The sequence below is a fragment of the Gopherus flavomarginatus genome, chromosome 21 (genome assembly GCF_025201925.1).
Source record: "Gopherus flavomarginatus isolate rGopFla2 chromosome 21, rGopFla2.mat.asm, whole genome shotgun sequence".
NCBI classification, from domain to species: Eukaryota; Metazoa; Chordata; order Testudines; family Testudinidae; genus Gopherus; species Gopherus flavomarginatus.
In genome coordinates, this window is record NC_066637.1 from 10272219 (window position 1) to 10298808 (window position 26590).

Sequence of the window (26590 nt, forward strand, 5' to 3'; positions counted from 1 at the left end):
GTAAACAAGTGATTGTAATTCTTGCATCAGTTTTCAGGGATGGGAGAGCAATACATGCACAGTGAGAAAGGAGGTGGCGGAAAGAGTTCAGCGAATACCCCAAAGCTCTCTCACGAGTGAGCTCTATTTTCAAGAGGGGCTAACTTGGCTAAGTGAACTCTCAGCAACAGCAGATCTGTGAAGGGCAAAGGCAGCTAAGCTGCAGCTTTCTGTGGGGAGAACACACACCAGGCATGCCACTAGCCAGGACCCGCAATAGGAGACTGGGGACAGGGAAGAGTGCATGCCAGTGAGACATCCCATGGAATAACTCCAGGCAACACTCACTGCTGGATTGTTTGATGCTTTTATTTGCCTCACATAACAACACTACTATTTCTGTTTGCAGGAACCTCGGGCTGCACTGCAAGTTACAGAGCTCCACACACTTAAACGGGGAACGTATGTTCATGCCCACCAGTCAACAAGGTCAAAGTGGGGACTTAAAACATGGTTCCAATTTTTTTTTTAATACACAAACCCCCCAGAGGGACTGTTCTACAAAAGCAGCAAAGCGCTTAAGAGCAACAGGTAGAGCTGGGGAACACTAGGTGAAATAGTCTAGGGTGAGAGGCCCTGCAAACTGGTCTTGTTCCTTCAGCTGCCCTCCTTTCCAGTACAGGTAAATAATGATCTCATCGGGTGACTAGTGCTTTAAACCAGAACAGGGGCTGTCTGACCCGCAGAGGTTAGTTGATACGGGGGTTCCTGAAGTTCCTCCCAGCAAAGCGGGCCTTGCTTCCGAGCTCCTCCTCAATTCTGTTTGGGAAAGGGGAGGAGGAAAGACACAAAAACAAGAAAGGGGTGTAAGCACAGAACACGGTACATCTATTTGTGTGACTGCTTGACTGGACTAGCAGCGACAACACAGTGATGGAGCAAGACCCACCCAACAGTAGCACAGTGCACAGTGCACAGTTCACCACACGTTTGAAACCCTCCCTGTGACATTTCTGCCATAAAACCCAAGTTCAGCAGCCAACACAAGCCAGCGTGCATTAGACTGTGCCACTGAGCCTATGCTGCTTCCAGATATGCAGCTGAATTTGGGCTTATTATCTTTTGTGGGGCACAAGCACCTTGGCGAGACAGTATTTTCCTTCATGTCATATGTATGGAAGAGTCAAGAGTCTGCTTAGTAGCTGACCACGTGCATTGCATGCTGCACCCCACCCAGCCAAGAACAGGGCTTATTCTGCTGACCTTCACATGACCCACTAACATCTACACCTCATGCCAAGCAACTGTTTGGTATTGCAGGATACTCCCTAACTGAATACACCATGGGGAGATCATAGTGTTTAAGTGAAGTGCTGCCCATACCAAGGGCAGCCAACATAGCAAGCATCAGGCACTGACTAAAGTTGCTGTCAAGGCATAGCATAAACATTGGCTGAGTATTCATGTTTTCTGGGCTAGAAGGTGGTAGCATTTCACAGAACAAGGGTTGCCCCAGATCACGACACAGGGGCTTCTTCATTTGGATAGAGGGACCAAGCTGTGGCTACACCACTTGTGTTTATAAGCCCACAGGGACAACATGGAAAGTTCTACAAGGGCCAGCTAGGGACCCCCCAATCTTTGAGCCACTTAGCCCTTGATATTTGGTCAGTCCAGAATGCATGGCAACACCCACTGGAGTCTCCCTACAGTCAGCTAGGGAGATCTTAGCCAGTGTTAGCATGTGTCCTGGCATGGCAATGGAGACTGCTCTGGTTCCACTGGACTCTTGGAGAGTCAGAACAGCAGAGACCAAGTCATCCGATGGACAATGCGTTACACCCTGTTCTTAGAGCAAGCCTGCAGGCTAGATTTACTCCCCCTCCTCCCCACTCCAATCCAGAGCAATCCTCACCTCAGGAGCTGATTGTACTTAGCTAGACGCTCAGATCTGCAAGGGGCACCAGTCTTGATCTGAAAGAAAGGTCAGGAAGTTAGTTACTTTGGGGTTAAAAAAAACAGATCTGCTCTCAAGAGCTGAAGCTGTGAAGACAAAGGCCCCTCCTATGATAGGAGGCAAAAACAATCATGTCCTTAATAATAACCCATGGAGTTGAGCATGGTGGAAGGACAGAAGCGAGCAGAAGTCTGATCAGCTAACCTGAACCTGAAGCAAGCTGGGTGGAACTTGGATTCCAGCAGTGAATAGTGCACTCATGCATTTTATTGCTGGAAGTTACAATACCAGGAAATCCTGACACACCCACATGGATTGAGCTGAGAGGTTCCTCCCTTGTTTTATTAAGGACATGACAAGGAAACAGCATCTCCACTTACTGAAGAGAAAGAGCATCAGTATGTTTCACCCTAACTACTAGTACAGACTAGCTGGCCTCCTGTATAGCAATAGAAGGAAATCCTTGTGCCTCAGAGGTCATTAGGATCATCTGTTTCTTGCTACAGAATGGCTTCTGTGCTATGAAAGAAGGAAGCCAGGTGACTAGAGGGGAACCATTCCAGGTACAGATACTGACCTGTCCAGTGCAGAGACCAACCACCAGGTCAGCAATGAAGGTATCTTCAGTCTCTCCAGAACGGTGACTCACCATCACACCCCAGCCATTGGACTGGGCAAGCTTGCAGCTAAAGCAAGAGAAACAGGAGTAAGATTTTGCATCACTTGTACAAAGGATACAAGTGCCAAGTACGGATAATGACTGCACAATCCAGCTTCAGGTTTATTCAGTTTATGTTGATATTGGTGTTAAGGATGCAATGAGGCATTGCTAAGTGAAACACCATCATCCAGCTCATCACTTCATGGGGACTTGTGGCTGGGAATGTTTTAAGATGTTTCAGGCGCGGCACTGAATACTCTTCCGGCAGGAGAGCGCGCATGTGTGTGTAAGTACTTAGCCACACAGTGATGTTATGAAGTTGGTCTGGGTCTATAACTGTAAGGTGACTTACGCCTGCAGGGACTCCGTGACAGAGCCAATCTGGTTCACTTTGAGCAACAGGCAGTTGCAGGATTTCTCCTCCACAGCTTTAGCAATACGTTTAGGATTGGTCACGGTCAGGTCATCACCCACCACCTGAACATCCACGCTGGCAGTGAACTTCTTCCAAGCTGACCAGTCATCCTGGTCGAAAGGATCTTCAACAGACACCACTGAGAAGATAAGCAGAAGGGGTATTTTAATTAACAGCCTCAGCACCCAGGAAGAGTTCAAGCTAATTACAGCCAGGTGATGTTTAGGGTTATGACATCTACTAATGCACCCGACACCTCCCTGCTCAGGACTCTGCATTAGCAGCTCTGAAACTGCATCTACTATGGACCAAATCTAAAGCACAAGGCTTTTTTATTAAGTATTTAATCTCCACCCAACCCCACTCAGTTTCTTTAGTTCTACTCTCCTCTGTCCTCTTGCAGTGCACCAAGAGGTGGTAGTGTTGGGGGGGGTGGGAGGAAGGCTTGCCGGGGAGTACACCATCTGTTACTGGCTGCCTGCTAACTGAACAGCATGCACCACTCACATGGGTAGCTCTTGATAAAGCTCTTGTACAAATCAGCCAGTTGGTCAGGAGTGATGTATCTGCTGGGGTCATCAGGAGACTTGAAGTCCAGGTCGTACTTTCCATCTCGATAGAATTCTGAGGCAGCCACATCCATCCCAATGACCACCTTGTCAGTGTAGCCAGCCTTGCTGATCGCAGTCTTCAGCAGCTCCAGAGCTGGAAGGTTAGATAGTGGGTTAGAATGAGTTCCTGGGTAACACTTAACACCACTATTCTACAAAATGCACGCTGTAGGCTTCAAAATGATCCACATTTTGATCACTGACTTGTCTGCAGGGCCTTGGGCAAGTCACTGATGTCTCCCCATCTCTAAAATGAGATTATTCCTTACCAGCCTTTTAGGGGTGTTACAAGGTCTTACTGACCAGTGTCTGTACAGCACCTGATACTCCTGGAGAAATTTACCACTTCATTTAGCTTTATGATACCCCATATCAGCCTCACAGAGATACTTAAGAATCTTCACCCACCAATGACATGAAGCCACCTCTGAGGTGGAGCACAGCACCCCATATCAATATCGGCCAACAATTAAAGGACAGGAAATGAATACCATTTCCAGTTTCAACTGTAGCGGGAATTTAGCTAGGCACGAAGTAATGACTTGGCCTGCCTGGATCCTGCCTAGTTTCAACTCCTGCAGAAGCATAGCCAGAGCTGGTAAGGGGAAAGGCATTAACAATCAAAGTAAATTTAGGCTGATGTTGAGAGGGACAGAGAGGACTGTTTCCCCTAGTGACCTGTCAGGGCTCCAGTTACACACATTCCCTGCTTTTCCTTGGAAAAGGGAGGCTATTTCTGACAGGAGGCATGGCTGCTGAATCCTCTAAAACATGATACTACTTGGCTGTCTGAAGAGCAAGCACTGGATGATCACCATGTAACAGAAATATGACCCCTCCCAGATTTACAGCCAAGTAGCAGCTGGACCCGCCAGACTGCGTACAGTATCAACTCTGATCAGTACTTCTTAGAAAGAAAAAAAAAAAGTTGATATTAGAGTAGGCCAAGCTGCAAAAGCAGCAGCCGGTACTAACACAGGTCTGTGGAACTCCCAGACCTCAAAGAGTTCAGTTGATTGTTTGCTATTTATATTTAAACAAGCAGCTTCGTATTAAAAATGCCAGTGTATAAAGCCAATAGACTGTCCACTCAGTATCATGAAGGGGAAGAAGCTGCCTGTAGATTCAGAGACTCTAGTGTTTGCTCAAGTATCTCCAGTGCTGCTGAAGGGACTGCTGCGTAGAGGTTGGACAGTTATGTACCACAGTGGTTACAGTGAAAACTGTCAATTACATTCAAAACTGAAACATCTTTCTGCTGACGCAGCTGTGTTCAGTTCCCCTGTGGCTGAGGCTGCTCCCCTGCCACCCACTTGGCAGACACACAGCACTGTAGGCTCCTAGGCGACTGTATTTTCCATGTTGCTGGAAAGCGGGTCCCCTTTCCTGGAGGTTTGTGCTGTCTGAGGGACTGAGGAATTGGAACAGAGGCCACCTTTGTTCCACTTCCCCAGCTGCTTTTATTGCTCACTGACTACTACAGTGCAAGCTATCCCTTCTCCCTGGAGCATTAGGAGACAGACCAGCCCCAGTGAAGTCTCTTCACTTATTTACTTTTGAGCAACAGCAACCTTAGGCACAAGAACTAGAGTTTAACCACATCGCTAACGGGCATGGGGATGTCCTCCGCCCAGCGTACACAGCAAATGAAATTTATGGAAAAGTTAAGTCACTTTGTTAATCCACATGAACTCATGGAATGGAGCCACTAGTTCCTACCCGAACATGGCCAAGTTTGTCTGTCTCCCATTGGCAATTTAGCCTTCTGGAGTCACTGATAAGGAGCATTCAGTATAGCAGCTTGGTGCTGGAAAGCCTTCTATGGGACTGGACCAGCCTCTCTGGGGTGAATGGAAGGGGGATGGAGGAGTATTTCAGTGACTATTAAGAGTTAATAGAAAGGAAGAGATCCCCCCAGATAAGTAGCCTGACGTATTTGGAGTCCATGATGGGCTGAAGCAGCTGAGCCAGTTACATAGCCTTGCACACACCTGGTGGCAACATTCTAGTTTCTCCACCCATCTCTGCTTTGTACCTTCTTTGTTCTCCAAGATATTGGGTGCAAAACCGCCCTCGTCACCCACACTGGTTGCATCCTTTCCGTACTTCTCCTTGATGCCATTCTTCAAGTTGTGGTAGACCTCAGCACCAATACGCATGGCTTCCTTGAAGCTCTCAGCACCAACCGGGAGGATCATGAACTCCTGCATGGCCAGCTTGTTACCAGCATGGGACCCACCATTGATCACATTGAAAGCCTTGACACAAGAAAACAGAGGCAGAGTTAGCTGCTCCACTTCCCCCTCAATCTTTAGCCATGATCAATACAGTACAACTGAGCAGTGAAATGAGATATACCCATTTTCCTTTCCACCAAACAAGCTGTCCAGAACAACCGCTCTTATCCTGGACCTGTGGAAACAAACCCACCGGGTCACAGGTGTAGGATCAAACACTTGATTGTTCAGACCCCATGAACTCACCCTGGACACAGAATGCATTCTCATTCTGCATGAAACCTGTGTGTGCTCTCCCTGAATAAGGAATCAAGGGAGATTTGCACCGTAACTCTTGTGTCACTTGAGTTTACCATGAAGACCACCATGTATAGGTAGGTCTACTTCATCTGTACTTTAACCCAAGGGTTACAATCCAGAAGGGTTCCATTAGAAGACCCTCAGATTCCTGAGACCAGGAGATACACAATTTTCCCAAATCAGAGTACTGTGCTAATACTTCTTGCATAGCAATCAGTCTTCCAAGGATAGGGAATGGGATTTTTCAAGCATACATAAGTTAGAAGCAAGAGGCCCTGTGAAAGTCAATGCGACTTGTGCTCCTAAATCACGTAGGAAAATGCCACCCAAGCAGATAAAGTCTCCAAATGTTTGACTCAGGAAACCTACAGGAACTGGCAGGATGACTTCTGGGTTTCCTGCAAGATCAGCAATGTGACGATACAAGGGGACCCCCTTCTCAGCAGCACCAGCTTTGCACACAGCCAGAGACACACCCAGAATGGCATTAGCCCCGAACTTGGCTGAAACACAAAAGGAAAACATGGTTATATAGACCATGCAAATCCTCCTCAAAAAGCAACACCTCAGAAGCGCTCATGATACCTGTTCTTAAATTCATGAGCCACAAAGTAAGCTCATTGCAACTCCCCTTTCCTCCACTCCCACTCTGCATGGAGTTCAGAGTAGCTTACAGTAGTTTGGACATGAAATTGTCAGGAAAACCTCCATGGGCACATGCACTGCCAGCATACATCCTAGTGGGTACACAGTACCTACAATCACAGCAGCAGAACTGATGTGTGAAGTGGGTGCCTCATTTCTTAACAGCTATCCCTTTACTCAATTAGAGATGGCCATCAAACTACTTCAGCACCATGATGGAGTGCACTTCTCTTGGCCCCTTTAGTTACTTTGGGCAACAAACCTGGTGCTGAAACGGTACATCTGTGTGTTGTGCAAAAAGACACTTACACTTGTTTTCTGATCCATCCATCTCCAGCATCAGTTTGTCAATCTTCTCTTGCTCCACAACATTAATGTTCTGCAAAGGGAAGAAGAGTGAAACTCCAAGAAATAAAGCCAGGCTGTACAGTTCAAAGCAGACCCCCTTCTCCCATGCGTCACCTACCTACATGGGGGTTCCCCCCAAATTTCAGCTTCCAAAACTGTCACTATTTGAGATCAGAATATACCTAGTGTGTATGTCTGGCAGACATGAGGGTAACTAAGAAATAGCCGAGCTAAGAGGCTAGAGATGCACTGTGATTGTATGTGAATTTCAGTTTCTAGCGAATTATAGTAGGTCTTGAAGTTGAGTGGATACACCAAAGAGAGCCAACAGGAAACTCAAACCCTAGTGAATTCCAACTATCTTACTCCTGAACTCTGAATACGCCTTATTTGAAGGAAGCTGCCCTTGCCCTCATCCTGGCCTGGCCGAGGGGCAACTAATAAAGGTTTATGCTCCTCCTCCAGCCTGTACAGAGGGCTCCAGTGATCCTAGCTCAGCAAGACCTCTACACTCAGAGTATGACTTCACAATAGCTTTAATATAGATGGACTCCTTCAGTCAGACTGAACTGACATGAAACCAAACCTTGTGCTTTTTAAAAAAAAATCTGTAAGAATGAAGGGCCATTACATTTTCACTCTGAATGCTGGACACTAGGAATAAATATACACCGAGTTCACCATTTAGACTGTTGTATGCAGCAACACATGCAACATTACCCCAGACCAACTCGCAGATGACCAGAACAAGTGATGCTCTTCTAGCTAAGTCAGGGTTACATTTGCACTCATTAATGGGAGCAGTTACTGCATTCAGAAGAGAGTTACTTTAAGTCCATTTGTTCTCATGCACTCACACACAGGCCAGCTACACGTCAGGTGATATTCTCCAGCTCCTTGATTTATTTTTTTTTTTAAAGGGACAAAAAAATAGAGCTAGAAAATGTACTTGCATTAAATGAGGTTAGTTAAATAACCAATGCTCCTACCTTGCTAATCAGTGCAGGTGCAATTGTTTTATTGACGTGCCCAACAGCTTTTGAGACACCTGGAAGGAACAAGCAAATCAATCACTGATCTAATCAAACACAGACTAAGCAGGCATTAGTAGATGATCAGCTGACAAAAAATTCAACCCCAATCACCTGTCATTCAGCTTCTCCCCCTAACCAAACCTTAGCTTTCACTGCCAAGGCTAAGTTCTTTCAGAAGGTGACCTCAGGTGAGTGGCGAGTTATATCATGGAAATAGCCATCCTCTAGGAATGCCTGCTGAAAAGTTAGTTTGCAAGACCATGCACTGGAGGACTCTGTCCAAGTGACAGGTTGCAACAAACACACGTGACCATTACCTGAGTACAACACGCTGGAGCCAGGAACTCGTTAACATATTTAACAGCTCTGGATACACCTGACAGAAGTGAAATGGACAAGAGAGTAAAGGAAGAGATGAAGGCCCACAGAAGAACACAAAAGCAGACTGTGCAAATGAAGGAAGGAGGAGGTCACAGGAGTGCAGAGAAAGTGTTGCAGTAGTTTCAAAGATGAGCAAAATGCTGCATATTAAGCAACAGGACAGAAGCCAGAGGATTCACAAGATAGTGCAAGCTGACACATCTCCAGCCAATCACAGTGGACTGTTTTCCCCCAGCAGTATCTCAATTCTAGAGTCCAGCCTTGAATTTGCAACCCTTCAGGTTCCTATTGGCTGAACACACCAACTTCTGGATAAGGAGGCCATTAGGACACTTAAGGAAAAAGGCTGCTCCTGTAAGTGCATGTGGGGTGCCAGAGGAGGGGAGGATTTTCTCTTTCAGGGTTTAAACAGACAGACAAGTAGGTGTTTAATATCTGCAACCCTGTCTTGTTTGACTATTGCAGCATCATCATAATCCAGGTCCAGCTGAGGCAGAACCATTTTGCTTTTACATTAGAGTCCTCAGTTGGAAGAGTGGTTAACGTTACACCGAACATCAGAGGCTACGTGCAGATATTAAAGCTTTGTCTTTTGCTGAAGCAGTTGGTGCCTGTACAAAATGCTCTATGTCAGCCAACATTTTCCTGGGATTAAAAAAAAAAAAAAAAAAAAACAAAAAAAAAAAAAACCGACGACAGAGAAATGGGGGTCCTGAATACAACGCCACACCAATTCTGTACATAACGCTGTGCATCCTAGCTGTTCAACCTGCAGTCAAACACTCCCTGAGTCTATTGTGCCTGCCAAGTACACAATGACAGAAGACCAATCCACTCCCAAATCCAGGTAGGTTCTGCTTCTTTCCTCCATCAGCCAAGACCATAGTAGTTAACCAGTCAACCAACACCAGCCTAATGACACTGATAGCCTCCCCTGTGATGAGTGTTCTCAAAGATGATCTGAGCAGACAAGTGCTTCAAAGATTCCTTTGTTCAGAACACATGGAGCAGGTGAGGTAAAAGGCTGCTAAGCCAAGCAAAGCCTGATTAAATCTGCATTATTAAACAGTCTCTGATAACTTACAGAAGGCTTTTCCAAAGCAATCTGTTTGGAAATATTTCTATTGTATTTCCTATATTCCACTCCTCTGTTTTGTATTAGTATCTGGGAGAGTCTGTTGGCTCCTGCTGCTTATTCCCTACCTGAGACAAATAATGTATTTTTTCAAGCAGAGGGCTAGGACTCCAGATGCAGAATAAGCAGCAGGAGCAGATAAGCCCTTAAAATTCTATTTGAACAAGTATTGGAGGGGTAGCCATGTTAGTCTGGATCTGTAAAAAGCAACAAAGTCCTGTGGCACCTTATAGATGCACAAGTCTGACGAAGTGGATACTCACCCACGAAAGCTTATGCTCCAATACATCTGTTAGTCTGTAAGGTGCCACAGGACTCTTTGCTGCTATTTGAACAAAAAAACTCCTAGCCAAATGAAATGTTTATGGGACCGTTTCCAAACACTATATAGCTGTTCTGTTAAGTTGTAGACAGTGCAAGCTCTTTAGTTCTTCCTAGGAGGCTTTTCTTAACCAGCTTGCCCAGATCAAGCTCTGCTCTGGTAATCTGGGCATATTTGAAGTCCATTTCATCTGCCCCAGTAAGGACACACAGTTCCATCTCGTCAGACCAGAATCGAAGAAATCTTTACTGCAATGGAGTTTATGAAGCACCGTAGAGACAACTGACCTTTCCATTTAAAAATACCAGCCCCTCAAGAGTCATGGGAATTTGATCACACTCCCATACAACCAATCCATTTCCCTAGTGATTTCCAATGAGAGGAAAAAGGGAGCTAAACCCTAGCCACTCTGATGAACCCTGGAAAGCAACACAGTGAGAAGCAAGATGTTTTAGAATTACAAACATGTGAAATTGCTCAAGAACTGTATTACCTAAATGCACAGGCTTTAATCTATACTATTTGATAGATTCCCTTGGCACATTGGCTGGCACAGTGGGAATGTATCGATGTACTTTTGCAGACCCTTCCCACAGGTCAGTTTAAAAAGTTAACTATGCTTTCTCTGAGAACTGAGTTTGATCTTCTGCCCCAAACAGGTCACTGCAGCCATGAACAGTTGCATTTAACACTGGACAGCCTAATGCTCACATGCAAGCTCTTCTGAGTTCGGCTGAGGACTGCTCTACCAAATGCTCTTAATTTTAGATTCCATGCATCATCCTCATTCTAATACATTTCCTCCTAAGCCTGGCAGTACTTTACACCAATTATTACCAAATAGTTCAGGGAAGAGCATGCTCCAAGCACTCACCCTACAAGCAGTCTTCCATCTCTAGGAAAGATCTTTGTGATTAACTGGCAAATAAGACTAATATGCTATTGGGAGTGGGTTATTTAGCTGCCCATTAGCCTGAATACATTACTATCTAGCACAGAAGGAGGGCCCTGAGGTATGTCAACATGCAGTGGAGCAGCAAAGTGGGGTAATGAAATAGCCTACTGCATATTGTACCAGAATGCCGTGAGCAGCTAACAAAAGTGACTGAACTCTACAGACTCAGGCAAATACAAGCATCTCTGTGTCTCATTATGGCTAATTTTCTGAGAAAATAGGCATCCACTGCTCCCTTTGTTTTCAAATGGAGCTGTGGAGGTATACTACACTTTTGAACAGTACTGGAGCACTTCTGTGCAATGGGTCAACTGACTTGCTGTTAAGGGATTGCAAGTTAGCCCGTAACAATGAAACGTGGTAAGTGAAGGGGGATCTGATGGAAATATAAAGATGCCAGCAAACTACCTACTACAACAGCACTGGTGAATGAGTGTTTGCAGCAACATCTCCCGCAGAACCTGGACCCTGGAAAGGAAACAGATTTACCTTTTCCCAGGAAGCGAGTCTTGTCATTGTCACGAAGCTCCAGCGCCTCATAGATTCCAGTGGAGGCACCACTAGGTACAGCAGCTCTGAACAGACCTGAGTATAGCAGGAGAGAAGAGAGAACAATCTAAACATGACAGGATCCAGGGAGGTTCTGCTTGTTCTTCACCCCAACCTGAAACTATTAGTATTGCAAGCATAGGGACTGCTGCTCCCGCCACACTTTGGGGACTCTCTCCTGGATCAGGGAGAGTTACTCTTCCGAGTTATGCCTGGGCAACGCAATAAGCCAATGCAGACTGCTCAGTGTGCAGATGGACTGAATATCAAGACTGACAGCTTGCTTCCTTCAGAAGGCATGCGTCAGGAAAAGCCCATCCGTCATCTGAATAAGCAGCCCATTCCCAAATGAGCTAGGAGTTGGAGGTATGTAGCTTAACAGTGGTATTATTTCCTAAGTCCCCCTCTTCAAAAAAGAAACCCAAAACTAAAAAAACCTGAATTCCCCATCAAAAAGCACCATTGCCAGGGCTGGCCCACTAGTTCTATGCAGAGACTAAGTTGGATCACTTGCTCTTGGGCCGGTAAGTGTTTGGAGTGCGGCTGGGGGGGAAGAGGGCATCAGGAAGATAGTTTGAGGGGAAGACCACTCAGATTGGGCACAAAACCGCAGACATACCATTGCCCTGCAGAACAGAACATTGAGAGCACTAGAGCTGATGCAGTCTTTGGTGTGAGGTGCCAGCTTTGATCTCTCTAGCCTTCCTCTCTCAAGCAGGAGACTGGTATGGAATGTCATTAAGAGAAGGAATTCATCTTTCCAGGCACAGAGCTAAGCTGTTTCTTTAGTGCATTACAGCTATTGTGACTGCTCATTCCACGCCACGCTCCTATGGGTTTGGACAACTGAAGTGTCTGATCTCGTAAGATACGGAGCAATAAATAACAAAGACCCAGTGAGTAAGGGTGGAGGGAAAAGGCCTTGCAGCAACCAAAACAGATGAAGGATGTTAGATATACAACCACAATTACAGCTAAGCAGCTGTCTAGTCATGTCTGTGTCCACATTAAACAACAACACAAAGTTACAGCAAAGGGAAGGGTGTTGGTAGATGTCATTAGGCAGGCAGTGCAACAAGGGACCTGGAGCAGAGCTAACATCAGTGGATGAGAGATAGCCACAACTTCCTGTAATTAAGCAGAGAGCTTCTAGAGGGAAAGCAAGAACATACAGGCATAGAGCTGAGTTTGCCAGAACCCAATGTGGGAGCTGAGAGCAGAGAGGAGCAAGGGACACTGGTGGTAGTTAAAGTGGGGGAAAATAAGACCCCTGCTTACGCTGGGATTTTGCTCCAGGTACACCATCAGTGAAGCTTATCCTAGTTTCAAGCAGAAAACCCCATTGATGCAAACGCTAGATGTTTGAATTACTGAAGTACCAACTGCTGGACTACTGATACATCTTGTCCTGGGGCTCCTACTCATCGGTGGTTGGGAAGCCTTACACAGAGACGGAAGGTCCCAGCTGTTCACAAGACACGACCATGTCTTGTGACATTTGAAAGAAACTCTTCACTGTCCACGCTCAGGTGAATTATGCCACTGAATCCATACAGATAAAATAGTATAAAGATGTTTCCTGTAGCTTCAGTCATCACTACAGCTTAATGTAGTCAGTACAGAGTTAGGTGAAGGGAAATACAGAGAATTTCACTCTCAGTTTGAGTTTGCACTTTCCTATCAGTGCTAGCTTAGGAGACATTCAGATTCTGAGACCCATTCACCTGCCATGTGTTTCTTGGGTTGAAAGGTTACTAGTTATGTTTAAAGTAGAGCTTCTCTCCACCACTGCTCTCTTCCAGCAGCTGAACCTCCACACTGCACTTCACACTACCTCCTATGGCTACAGATACTCACATCAAATACCTGACTACAGGATCATGCAGAAGAGGCTGGGAGAGGGAACCCCTCAAGTGCACACTGAATGCACGAGAAGAAAACAAGTGTAGTGACAGGTCATGTAAGATTTGTATGCTTCTCCCATGCCTCAGTGTGGCTTAAACACAAAAGTTTCTGGCCCTAATCTGGGGGCTAAAGTTCCTCCCTGGAGCTGCACTAGAGATGAATTTATCCCCTGTTATTCATGAAGCCTGACTCAAGCTGACCACTATTGGTAAAGTACTTCGCTGTTTAAATCATGCTGCTGGTGTACATCAGCTTTCTAACAAAGCCACCAAGACTAATAGCTAAAGATATGAGACTTCCCCTGGCAGAGAAATACTGGACTGAAATGTGTTCCTTTCTATCACAAGATGGCAAGCCTGGAGATTTCAGCTTTTCCCATTTAATTCTCTCACCCATCCTTCGAGACAGAGCAGACTGAAATATATAGGGCGTTAAAGCACCACTTTTCACAGAAGTTTTGGCTGCTATCCTAGTCTGTTAGCATCTCTCTCCTCTAAATATCCTCCCATACAAGTCAGCCTCAGACCCCACAGCAAGCAGAAGCCCCACGAAGAGTGAAAGAAAAGTTCACCATAGCATGTGCACAGCACTGAACTGGTTGGCTGTGAGGTTCTGTACCAATTATCTTCCTACTTCAGACCTACGTAGGCAGCCCATACTGATGTGGGAGGAGTAGAGGGACCTGGGGAGAAACAAGACTCACCTTTGTTGGTAAAGAGGTCTACTTCCACAGTGGGGTTCCCACGTGAATCAAAGATTTCACGAGCATTGATCTTGAGTATGGACATTTTGAATATCTGCCAAGTAAAAGAAAAGATATTTAATATTCTGAAAGATGGAACAGGAACCCTTAGTACCACTAAAGGTCACGTATGCAGTTGCATCAATATTGTGAGTCACTTCTTTTAAGTTCCTGTTGGCACAGGGGAAAGCCACCATCAAATTTCTTCCCTCTGCTAAGTTATCAGTTATGAGTTTCAGGCAGTATAACCTGTTCATTCAGGCTGGGATTTTCCAAGGAGCCTAAGGAAGTGAGATGCCTAAGATTAGATGCCTAATTCCTTTAGGCTCAATTCCCTTAGACTCCTTAAAAGATACCAGCCTTAGATAATAATGAAGCAACCTTGAGACACAGGGACTAGCTGAAACGACTTTTGTTGAGAGAGACTTCAGTGCAGGAGCTCCCATTTAGCACATGTAAAAGCAGATTCTGGGAGCTGAATGTAACCAAATCCTGAAATGGAAAGAGGCAGCTATGTGTGTTAGTTATGTCAAGGGCAAGTTACTGTATAGCTAGCTTCCTCTGCATTTGACAAAGCATGTTAATGTTCTCCTCCATCTGGAGAAAGAATTTTTGTTTCACCTCTAGTTTTCTGCATACAATTTTTTCCATCCAAAAAAACCCAAAACAAAACCACACACACACACCCAAAACACACCCAGCAGGAAGTTATCCTTCAGTCAAGGACCTATTAAACTCTTACTGAGTGACACTGTGCCTTTACAGTGAATCTTGGAATAATAGCTCACTAAGCCGATCAAGGGTTCAGGATCAGTTTTTATAAATACCACTCTCACTTCGATTACCAGAGCAACCATAATACACACTGAATTCAGTCTCCATTTCAAGCTTTTTTGGTACCCAGCCACTCAGCTAAAGCCAGCAGCACAGATTAACTAGGGCAGACTACAGAGAAAACACCCTTCATATCTACCTCTGCTGCATTCCAAGGTAAACCACCAAGGAGGATATGCTGGCATATCATTTCCTTGCATGTTGTTGCCTAGCTTAGGCCTAAGCTATCTGCTTTGTAACACTAACACTGCTCTAGCTATGATGCTAAATAGCTTGCAAAGGAGATCATTTTTTGGAAAATAAATGCTTTTCCATTTTCGAAGGTTAAAAAACATTTCAAATGTCCATTGTTTACTGTGCTCCCTATTACTCCACTGACTGGAGATACTGTCAAACTGGCTGTGTTCCTATTAGCTACTCCCCTCAGCCCATTTGTTTGAGAACAGGCATTATTTACTGCAGTTATATAAGCTTGGCTAGGTTTTAAAGCAACTCATGCAAGTGTCTGTGTGCCACGATTTAGCAATGAGGTTAGTTTCTTTAAAGGGAGCAGGGCTTAATCTCAAATAAAAAAAGTTGCATTACAGGGAAATAATTGCAAGCTTGTTTCTTTAGCAAATCAGTCATAGGTAGGGACAGGATACAGGAGTGGCCATGATTCTGCCTCTGAGATGACCTAAAAGGCTTATAGTACAGGTGTTAAAATGCTGTGATTACAGGCATGAGATTGATTTTGCCTTCCTCTCTTTCAGGAGCTACTCCTGTTCCAAAATGATGTCCTTAATCTCTCCCTACAACAAGACAAGACAGCAGCTTTGTTTAGTCCCTTAACTTTGAGCCCTCTCTGGTTCATTTGGCAGCGAGGTAGTAGAAAACCTGAAGATTTTAAATCTAATTTTCTGCTTTATTGTAAGAGCCTTAAACCGAGCCATCAATTTTCATAAACAGGTTTGTATGAAGAGTCCTGGAGTATTAGAACCCTGACCTCTAGCCCACCCTAGCAAGTATCCACATAATTAACATTCCCCCTCTTTTCCTTGCTGTTTTCCAGTGCACAGACCTCCTCGATGTTGTTTAGTGGCTAACATGAAATATTGCCCTTCCTTGATGCAGGAATCCCTCTTTATCCTAGAAAGGTTGCTTCTAATGCAAAGCTGATCAGCCTCTTGCATATGCTGCCTCTTACTTTCATTTTCAAGGTTGCATCTTGATCAGAACGCATCAGATCAGATGCCCCACCCTTGGCAGGATATGGCAGTTTACAGGGAAATCTAGTTGCATAACATATAAACTGTTCCTTTTTTTTTTTTAAAAAAAAAAAGGAGACACATTACCCCAGGAAATACTCTTTATAAGCTTCCAGGGTGCTGGTCTCCCACAGTTGCAATGATACCCAGGCATTAATATTACTCTATTACTCAAATGTCCTTGAGAAGTGACCTCCCCAGAAGTCCCTCCCCTTCCTTAGCTATGCTCAGTTTACAGCACTGCAGTATTTCAGACCTGCACCAAAGCACTTATTTTAACCCTTGATGAGCCTCTTCACTCCTGTCTTCAAAGAGTCATTTTGCCCAGGGATCATTGGTAGGAAACAGCATCTGTCTACAAGATACAGTCTAACTCATCACCAGTTCAGTGTAAACCATTTGCTTCCATGAACTGTCTGCTTGGACAACTGTGATTCAGTCAACCACAGCTACAGAGGGAAAAAGGAGAACAAGCATGAGCATGTCACAGCTGTGCTTAGGTCTGCTTCTGTTCATTTCATTGGTTACATAAGTGGGGAGACAGGGTTGTAAAAACAGGAAGCCTCCCGAGAGCATTCCGGAAAGCAGTAAGCTCACATTTACCATTCCAAGCCTCCAATGCTTCATGACAGAAGTAACCAGAAATGAGTCAGACCTGTGGAGTGGCTGTCTTATAAGTGATTTTCAAGTTACATATATTCCTTCACTTATTTCTGTGATCGACTCAGTCAGTGGTCCCCTTTAAGATGAGGGGACACCTGTACCCCTTTAGAGAAGTGTGGTCTAGCATCTGGAAATTAAGGAGTCCCAAATTTTCATCTCACTGCCATACCAAATCCTTCTATCCCTCATCCCACACTGTATATAGGGACAACAAACCTACGAGACAGATAAGTATTATATGAATGCCTGGTGTACTTTAACTCTATGATTACACTGATTTAGAGAGATTATTGGGCCAGCTCTTCAAAAGTGGTGTTTTTACAGCAAGATGACCATAACTACTTACATAGAGATTAAAAATAAAACAACACCGTCTCTCACCTCCACTAGGTTATTACCGAAGATACCTCACTGGAGTTCACCATCTTGCTGTAAAAACCTCTTTTTTTGGCAGTGAAAACATAGCCTAAAGGTAACAGACTGCCTTTGCAGATGCACATCAAAAGCTATGGGACAATGAGATAATCCAAATCATGGGGGTAAACCCACTGCAGAACCTCACATGCCTTGCCACTGAAGATGCAACTGTACAGAACGAGAGTTGCAAGCTATTTGCTGCAAGCGCCATTTGGTGCTGAAAAGCACATCTAGGCAACTTCTGCAGACTCGCAAGGCTCCTCCACAACCTTACCTTCCTCTCTGGATAAGACTGACATCATCACATCCAGTATGCACAGTTACAGTAAGATTAGGCTCTGACCTATTACTTCCACTCTTTAGCATTCCAGAGAAGAAAGGTATGGGTCACCAAGGAAGATCTCAACAAGCATACAGTCAGATTCCACCCATGTCTCCCTCCATGTATTCCTCATTCATCCCTATGCTCTAACTATCATGCAACTATAAGAATGCTGCTTGGCATCTATCATAGCAGGGAATGCAGGAAGTCAGGAAATAACAGACTACTCAGAATCAATTTTTTAATAAAACAGAGATCAAGGACTGAATTGCCTCAATTTGTGGCTTTGGAAGTGAAATATCAGTACTTCCCCTACAGCTCAAAACCCATATCCCTGCCCTGTGACTCAGCATGTTAAGCAAGGGAAAGAAATCTCTGAAGTCTGGATGACTAAAAACTTCCCCTGACCATCTGCACAAAGCCCATGAGAGTCAAAAGGAGATTTTCCACTACTAGTTTTCACACTCAGATGAAGACTGTGGTAACCCCTGGCAAGTATTAGGCAGCCACCTTTCTTGCAGAACTGTTCCAAAGATAAAAGAAACATTTAATTATTTTCACTATTAAGATTTCATAAAAACATAAGAATGGCCATACTGGGTTAGACCAACGGTCCATCTGGGAACGTATGTTGATCTAGAAATAAATTAAATATCTGAGAAAACAGAGCTGAAGGACAGCTACTGTTACAAAAGAGGGAAAGGTTCAAAGCCGTAACATACTACACACAGTCACTGTTAATAATTAAAGCCTGCTGCAAAATACTCACTAGTTTGTACCCATCATGTTAACAAACGGTTACTGAACTAAGGAACCACTCCTTTGCATTGTGACTCACTTTTCGCAGCAATACTCCTACTAAAAATATTATAAGCATCACGAAAAAAGGGAGTAAAAGGTAAGCACATAGATTAGAATACTCTTGTGAGTCACTGAGAAGCATGTTGAAAAAGACACCATTCCCACAGTGAGACCACATGCCCATTGGCCTGCAAGAATCCTGCAACCATCAGCATGGCCCAGGGGCCTACAAGCCTTGTAAATCAATACACCGTTCTGCAATGTAAACCTGCACTGAAGGGGACTTGGTATGTGAGACACGAAAACTGCTGCTATGCCAGCTGCTTAACCCTAATATTTCAGCAGTACTGACTTTCCCTGGGCTCCACATGGCTTTGAACATTTGTCTGTAGACACTGTCTGTTAATAAAACCCACACAACCAAGTGAAGTTTGGTGTTTTTTTTTTTGGGGGGGGAGGAAGGGGCGCGGACAAAAGAAAGGTGCAGGAAGGGATGAAAGGTGCAAAGAGGAAGTGGGAAATCTCTTACCTAGGGAATATTAATTTGTAAACAGGTCAGTTTCATTGCCCCCCAGCAAAGAGATCCCTCAGATTTGCCCAGGGCACAAAGTACACACAAAATCTGATTTAACTGAGGATTGAACCAAGTGTCTTGGGGAGGCGAGGAGGTTTAACATGCACAAATGTCTCTTGACCAGACCAAGCAAAGCAATATATTTAAAGTCATTGGGGAAACCAGGGCAGGGCAGTGGCACGTGTGTAGCCTCTGGGGGCCTGTAAAGCATAGCAGCAAAGATCACGTTTGAGAGAGAAGGGATCATTTCTGCCCATCCCGCCTCTTACACTAGTCCCTGGGGTCGAGTTATTTTTCCCGATTAGGGTCCCCGCAGGGCTGGCAGCAGACTCAAGAGGGGGCCGCAAGGAGGCCTGGTGCCCCAGCAGCAGGGGCAGCTGGCAGCAAAGCCGCCCGTCCTTTTGCAGGCGCAGACGGCTCCAGCCCGCAGGCCTGGGCTGCAGGAGGCCGCGAGCAGCGGGGGCAGTGGAGCCGAGCAGCGGAGGAAGCGGTTGCAGCAGCGCCGCAGCGAGCAAAGCCTCCGCACTGGGCAGGGAAGCAAACAGGGCACCAACGCGACGCCCAGAGCCGGCCGCATTTAACAGGCGGCGCCGGCGGTGCAGCCCCCCGAATGCACCCTGGCTGTGCACGGGCCGGCTCTGCTGCACTTTATTTTTTTTTTTGGGGGGGGGGGGTGAAAGGATAAATTTCCTTTCATCCCCCCCACTGGGCAACACAGCCTCTGTTGGTGCCGCGCACCCCGTCTCCTGGCCAGCGCAGCCTCCTGAGATGGAGGAAGACCGGGGGGCAGGAGCACCCCCCCCGGGCCTACGGACATCCGCCCCCACGCACACTGCTCCCTTGCAAAGGGCTACCTCCTCGCTCGATGCGCCCCCCCCGGGGATGGGAGGGAGGAAGTGCAGCCAGGCCGCCCCCCCTCGCTCGATGCGCCCCCCCTCCGGGGATGGGGGTGCAGCCAGGCCGCCCCCCCTCGCTCGATGCGCCCCGGCCGGGGATGGGGGTGCAGCCAGGCCGCCCCCCCTCGCTCGATGCGCCCCGGCCGGGGATGGGGGTGCAGCCAGGCCGCCCCCCCTCGCTCGATGCGCCCCGGCCGGGGATGGGGGTGCAGCCAGGCCGCCCCCCCTCGCTCGATGCGCCCCCGGGCGGGGATGGGGTTGGGGGGGTACAGCCAGGCCGCCCCCCCTCGCTCGATGCGCCCCCGGGCGGGGATGGGGTTGGGGGGGTACAGCCAGGCCGCCCCCCCTCGCTCGATGCGCCCCCGGCCCGGGGATGGGGGTGCAGCCAGGCCACCCCCCTCGCTCGATGCGCCCCCGGCCGGGGATGGGGGTGGGGGGTACAGGCAGGCCGGCCCCCTCGCTCGATGCGCCCCCGGCCGGGGATGGGGTTGGGGGGGTGCAGCCAGGCCGCCCCGCTTACCCGAGGCGCAGCGGCGCTAGCAGCAGGACACAGGAAAGAGAGTCACGCTCAGCTCGCGCTCCAAGGAGACTGGGGAAAAGGCGCCCGGCTCGCGCTGGGCTATAGTCCATCCTATGCAGATTAGGAGCAGCCAGCCCGGCTCCGCATTGGCTGGCCCTGCCCACTGGCCCGTCTCTGATTGGCCGCGCGAGGGCTCGCGCCAGCCCCAGCCCTTAGGCGCGTGCACTACGTGCCGGCTCGGCCTTGGCTGGGTTTTTAGTCACTGAAACTCCCATTGCTCCCCGCGTGGTGCAGCCCCTGGGCTCTCCGCAGCAGGGTGAGTAGTTACATAGACCCCCCCCAAGCTGCTCGAGGGGCCCCTGCTTTACTGCTCCACCCAAATACCGTTCATCTCAGTGAGCTCGGACTTTTGAACAAGGGCATTCGTGTTGGTCCATTTTTTTGGTTGGAGTAAGTAATGCAATTAGTCCTGCATAAAGGGGGGAGCCCTCAAAAGATTCCTGTTTAGGAGTCCGCATAGATGGATGGACTAGCACCGCTTTTGACCAAATACACTAGGCAGCAGCTTGCAGGCACCGTGCAGCCGAGTCACAGGCTAAGCACGAGGAGTACGCAGCTTGGGAGGAGAATAATCAAGGAACATGGAATGAGTAGGCCAGTTTGCACCTCAGTTTTTGTAGCACATTATTATCCACTCAGAAAACTACGGTCTCAGCTTTAGCAAAGCCAAAATAGGTACTAGACAGTGGAAAAGTGCAGCTCAGGCGGGGAACGATTAGGGGCAATTGCAATGACTTGGACAGTACTAGGTTAGATTTTGAAAAATACTATTTTCCATTCATAAAGCTAAAGTCAGCTCTGGCAATATGATTTATCCTGACTGAACCAAAGGAACAGGACCCGGGGAAGAGCAGCTAGGGGTAAGATAATTTATGGAGTATGCAATATGTTTGCCAGTTCCTAGCAAGAATTTTCATTCATCCCCCCTCCCCTGACATTTTTATCCATTCTAAGCTCTAGAAAAGCCAAAAGATCAACCATAGGAGAAGACACATACAAAAAGTTCGGGGAAACGAAGGCAGGTGGAAGTATCTATGAAACCAGCAGACACATTGATGGAGGACAGCAAGGCAACTGCCAAAAATGTCATGTCTTCCTGTTAGTGCTTGTTCCAGTAGGACTGAGTACTGGAGAAGTATAGCTAGGGGTAATGCTAACCATGGAGAGCAGTCAATTAGGGTAGCAGTTCACAGCAAGGCATCTTGTATTTTACTAACCATTCAGAAACTCAGGTCCTAAAATCTAGGAAGGCCAAAGAATCAGAGATTGGAAAATGTAGCTAACACATTTCATTTGCCACTTTGCAACAAGATTTCTGTGGCTGGAAAGCAGTGGTGATACTGAAAGGGAATAGGGAAAGGGGATTTCCTTGCTTCTCTGGAGGGTTTCACCCCTCATCCCTACCTCTGGATTCAGCTAAACCACCCCTCTGGGGATGACTTGCAGCCCTGTCTCATGAAGAGATTTGAAAAGCAATTTTCCATTTTTACATAGAGAACAAACCAGAACATAGCCCCTCTTGGTGTGGCATCCAGGCTCTGTTATACCAAACATTTAAAAAATACAAATAATACAAAGCTACTCTCTGTAGGTAGCACAGAAACTGTCACCCATGCTTTAATTAACACCCCCCCCAAAAAAAAAATCTCTGGAAGAAGATGTCCCTGTACAGTTATATCCCCTTTCTACAGATGGCTGAGAGAACTGTTCCTTGTTAACAACATAGGTCCCAATCCTGCAAACACTAATGGGTGTGAGCTCATCGGGACTGCTTGTGTGCATAAGGGTCTGCAGGATCAGAGCCACCATTGTTAACAACAGGGCGTTTTGGTGTCTAAAGAATGCCGGATCTATGCGAAGGGGAGTTTTTTGTTCTGTGGCAAAGCTCTCAGGACTAGATCCACAAAAGGGACTCAGACTCAGCGTTGCAACACCTAATGCTGAGGCACCCTGCTGCCAGGTGGAATCCACAGCCATGAGTTAGGTACCCAGGCTCCCTAGACAATGCACGTGGAGAGTTAGGTGCCTTTAAGAATAGGATTCACAAAAGCCAGCATATCAAGGGACGAGCTGCTTAAGCTGGCCAATAGCAAGTGCTGAGGAGGAGAGGGATGACCTAAGCCCCACCCCTTAAAGGGCTTTATTTCATGATAATGACTGTGCAGCAGTGTAAATCAAAGGATTTAGGTGCCTACATCTGCGCTGGAGGGAGGCGCCTCCGTCCACTTAGAATTCACAATCATGTCCCTGCTCCTGGTGTTTGGTGCCTAAGCCCTTTCTCACAAAAAAATGAGGTGAAGACCCACCCCTTTAAACTTTCAGCCCAGTGGTTAGAGCACCCACCCTGCATTGTTTTGTGTGGAGTCCAGTCTGGCAGGCAGCTTCAGAGAATGCCTAGAGGATCAGGCCGCACATGCAAAATAGGTGGGGTGATGCCTAGATTGAGGCTTCTGCTGCGGCTTAGGTATGAGGTAGGAACTCAAGCACCTAGACCAGGGATCGGCAACCTTTCAGAAGTGCTGTACCGAGCCTTCATTCATTCACTCTAGTTTAAGGTTTCGCATGCCAGTCATACATTTTAACGTTTTTAGAAGGTCTCTTTCTATAAGTCTATAATATATAACTAAACTATTGTTGTATGTAAAGTAAATAAGGTTTTTAAAATGTTTAAGAAGCTTCATTTAAAATTAAATTAAAATGCAGAACCCCCCAGACTGGTGGCCAGGACCCAGGTAATGTGAGTGCCACTGAAAATCAGCTCACGTGCCGCAGGTTGCCTACCCCTGGCCTAGACTGAGGCAGCTGTGCATATGCTCACTGGCAGATTTTTAGGGGGATTTTCCAGTGGAAATTTAGGTGCCTAGGGACTTTAGGCACCTACACAGTTAGGCAGCACCCAAGCAGAGGTTTGAGAATCTACGGTTTGGATTTAGATGCCTAAAAAGGCACTGCTCCAAAGGCCATTGACATCCATGGGACTATTTCCGTTGTTTTTAATTGGCTTTGGATCAGGACCTGAGTGGCTTTAGATGTGAGAAAAAGGCCATAGATCTGTCGGTTTCAATATATATAGATATTGGAGGGATTTAAAATGTTTACTGATGTTAAAATCCAAGCTCGGGTCCTGATCCTGCAGAGGTTTATGCATGTATGTAATTTTACTCAGGTGAGTAATCCCACTGAAATCATGTGACGCCTCACCTGAGTAAACTTACATACATGCATAAGTGTTTGCAATTTAGGGGCTGGTAGTAATGCATAAAATAGGGATCATGGCTACAATGCATACACAAAGGGAAAATACATTAATACAAGTATCAGGGGTAGCCGTGTTAGTCAGTAGCCACAAAAACAACAAGGAGTCCGGTGGCACCTTAAAGACTGACAGATCTTTTGGGCATAAGCTTTCATGGGTAAAAACATCTCACTTCTTGAGATGCATGGAATGAAAGTTACAGATGCAGGCATTATATACATTAATACACACACCTTGCAAAGGCACCAAGAAATTGTATGGGAAACAATTTTAAAGTATTGAAATTGAGATTTGGAAACGGAACAGTTCAGACAATTATATTCATTGCATTTGGTCACATAGTGCCTCTTATGCACAGATCTCGGCGAGCTGTACTGTCATTAAAATGAAATAAAGCACAAGAAGGAGGGTGTGTCTACACTCGGGAGCTATGTGGGCATAATTCCATAGTGCAGATACAGCCTATACCAGCAGAAGGGGCTTTTCCATCGGTGTTGGAATACCACCTCCCAAACAAGCACAGTCGGCAGGGGGTTAGGTCACTATAGCTACATCGATCAGGAGTGCGGATTTTTCAACCCTTGACCGCTGTAACTATGTTGACCTATATTTTAAGTGTAGGCCAGGTCTTAGTTAAGATGCCAGGCCAAATACAGACTTTGACTGAAAGTCAGCCAAAGTCAGAAAAACAAATATGAGTGGGAAGATAACTGATCCCACTGGTGAGAGAATAAGTCTGAGCCTTATTATTCGAGGTAGGTGAATATTGACAAAAACATACTATGAAATTTCACTTAGATTTTTAAACAAATCCATTTGAACTGTCCTCACACCCTTTTGTGTTCACCATTCGTGAAAGCCAAGAATCCATTTTCACCGACAAATGTTTGTGGAAGGCAAATTTCTAAGTCATGTGTACACCTATTTGTGGGAAATGTGCACGCAGGTCAGGGCATTCACAAAAATCACGCAACTTATCTAACCTATCGCAACTAAGCAGCACAGCTAGAATAGCAGGTTTCAAGTAGCAAGTAATGGTTCGTTACCAAGCCAAATAGTAAAAAATGTTTGCCACTTATGTGATGAATATCTTTGAGGAATTGCAATATGTTCACAGACATTCCATGAAGAAACAAATTCATCAGATAAAAGTTTTAAATGAGAATTATTTGCTCTGATACATGTTAGTAGCCTAGTCTGTAAATGAACATGATGTTCACAACAAATAGAATATGCAGAACAGAATACCAGGTCTGGAAATTAGTATGTTGCTTTTGGGGAGCCAGTGGTGATCCCTCCTTTGGGTGTTTAATAAGAATGTGATGATTTACACAAGTCATCCCCCACTGAAAGGGCCGTTGAGAGAAGCTGTTCCTCTTTGGATTCACTGAATCATCTTTCACTATCAGCTGTTCTCAACCTACAGCTGGTGAAGCCCTGCTGGGTCCATTGCTCCTGTCCATCATGCTAAAGGTTTGGCCAAAACCAGTGTGGACTGCTGAAGGAGTGACATCCTCCAATCCATCTGCCCCACAGCCAAAGCTGAGTCTGCAAGAGTATTTCTCCAGGCTTCCTTGTTGGACTTGGTGCTCTGACTGAGTAAGCAGGGTCTGGACATTTGCAGTTAAAATATGTGGGGGGTCTCTGAGTTTATTATGGGGAACAACTATACTCAGTCTCCTCATAGCCCTGTGGTATTTTTTCCAGATTTGGGCATTAAATGATGAGAAAACAGTATTCCTGCAGGGAAGAAACAAAACAGGTGGCTAATAGACTGCTGGGATCACAGCAGATGCAGACTGGAGAAGGATAGGCAATCCTTTGTTCTAGCCTACTCTGCCCCATCATCACTATTGGATATTACCATACCTGTTGGGATCAGGGCTTTCTATATGGCTATGTGAAAAATGCAGCTCTGCATAGAGACGGATGCTTCCTTTTGCTTTATACCATGCAGGGTACTGGCACGTTAAGTTCGATAAATCCTGACCCATGAGTTCTTCCAGTTCTAGGGGTTTGTTCTGCCCCATTTTTCTCACAGGCCTGTGTGGTGTGTGTCTTGGCTATCTGAGTGAGTGGCGCTCTCTCTCCACATTCTGTGACAAGGATGGTGCAGGAGTTAGAGCCTTAAACTAGGATTTGGGTGGCCTGCATTCAATACCCTGCTCTGCCACAGACTTCCTGTGTGACCTTGGGCAAGTCACTTACCTTCTTAGTGCCTCAAGTCCCCATTTGTAGCATGGGGATAATAGCACGACCCTGCCTCACAAGGGTGCTGTGAGAATAAATACATTAAAGACTGTGAAGTGCTTTTGACATCCACTAATAGACCAACATTGGAACACATTTGTAACAATACAGGTATATATTAATAGATGTCTCACCACCTAGGAATATAATTCAATTTCCTTATGGTCTAAAATCATTTTCCTTCAATGGGATATTTATAGACAGCCAGCCTAGTTATTCCCCTTATTGTTATGGACTGTGATAAATTTACAGACGGTGTGCATCTAATCATTTATCCCGTGCTCATTACTCTAGTATCTGAGGGGGCAATCCTGCTTCCACTCCTGTTTGAATTTTTCAGCACGAGGGTTAAGAAATGCAACTCTGCCATGAAACGCCTGGCTGAGATTATCTGCTGAGGATTCCAAAGCATGTAAGCACAAGACCACAACCTGCACAGATCAGGACTTGCTAGTCAATTCTTTAATATAGCCAATAGCCTGTTACATAAACACAATGTACATTCCAGGGTGTGGGCTTACAGCACCTTGTATGCACATCCAGAGTGCTGCAGGAGTGGGGAATTCTACTTAGA

At 46.1% G+C, this 26590-nt stretch overlaps 1 protein-coding gene across 2 annotated transcripts; it reads right to left on the bottom strand.

Annotated features, from left to right (window-relative positions):
- Positions 1-330: 330 nt before the first annotated feature.
- On the bottom strand, positions 331-20568 carry ENO1 (enolase 1). 2 transcript variants are annotated; one of them, XM_050931432.1, is made up of 12 exons: positions 20451-20568; positions 14138-14231; positions 11470-11565; positions 8505-8563; positions 7115-7184; positions 6530-6663; positions 5659-5881; positions 3520-3717; positions 2950-3151; positions 2514-2622; positions 1895-1953; positions 331-798 (listed from the first exon to the last, which is right to left on the bottom strand). In XM_050931432.1, exons 2-12 carry the CDS (start codon positions 14220-14222, stop codon positions 729-731), a joined length of 1305 nt encoding a protein of 434 aa, XP_050787389.1. In that variant the 5' UTR covers positions 14223-14231; positions 20451-20568; the 3' UTR covers positions 331-728. The 2 variants fall into 2 exon arrangements, with proteins under 2 accessions (XP_050787389.1, XP_050787388.1); XM_050931431.1 differs by lacking the exon at positions 8505-8563 and adding an exon at positions 8143-8201 and having other exon boundaries at positions 20451-20567.
- Between the last annotated feature and the right edge of the window lie 6022 nt (positions 20569-26590).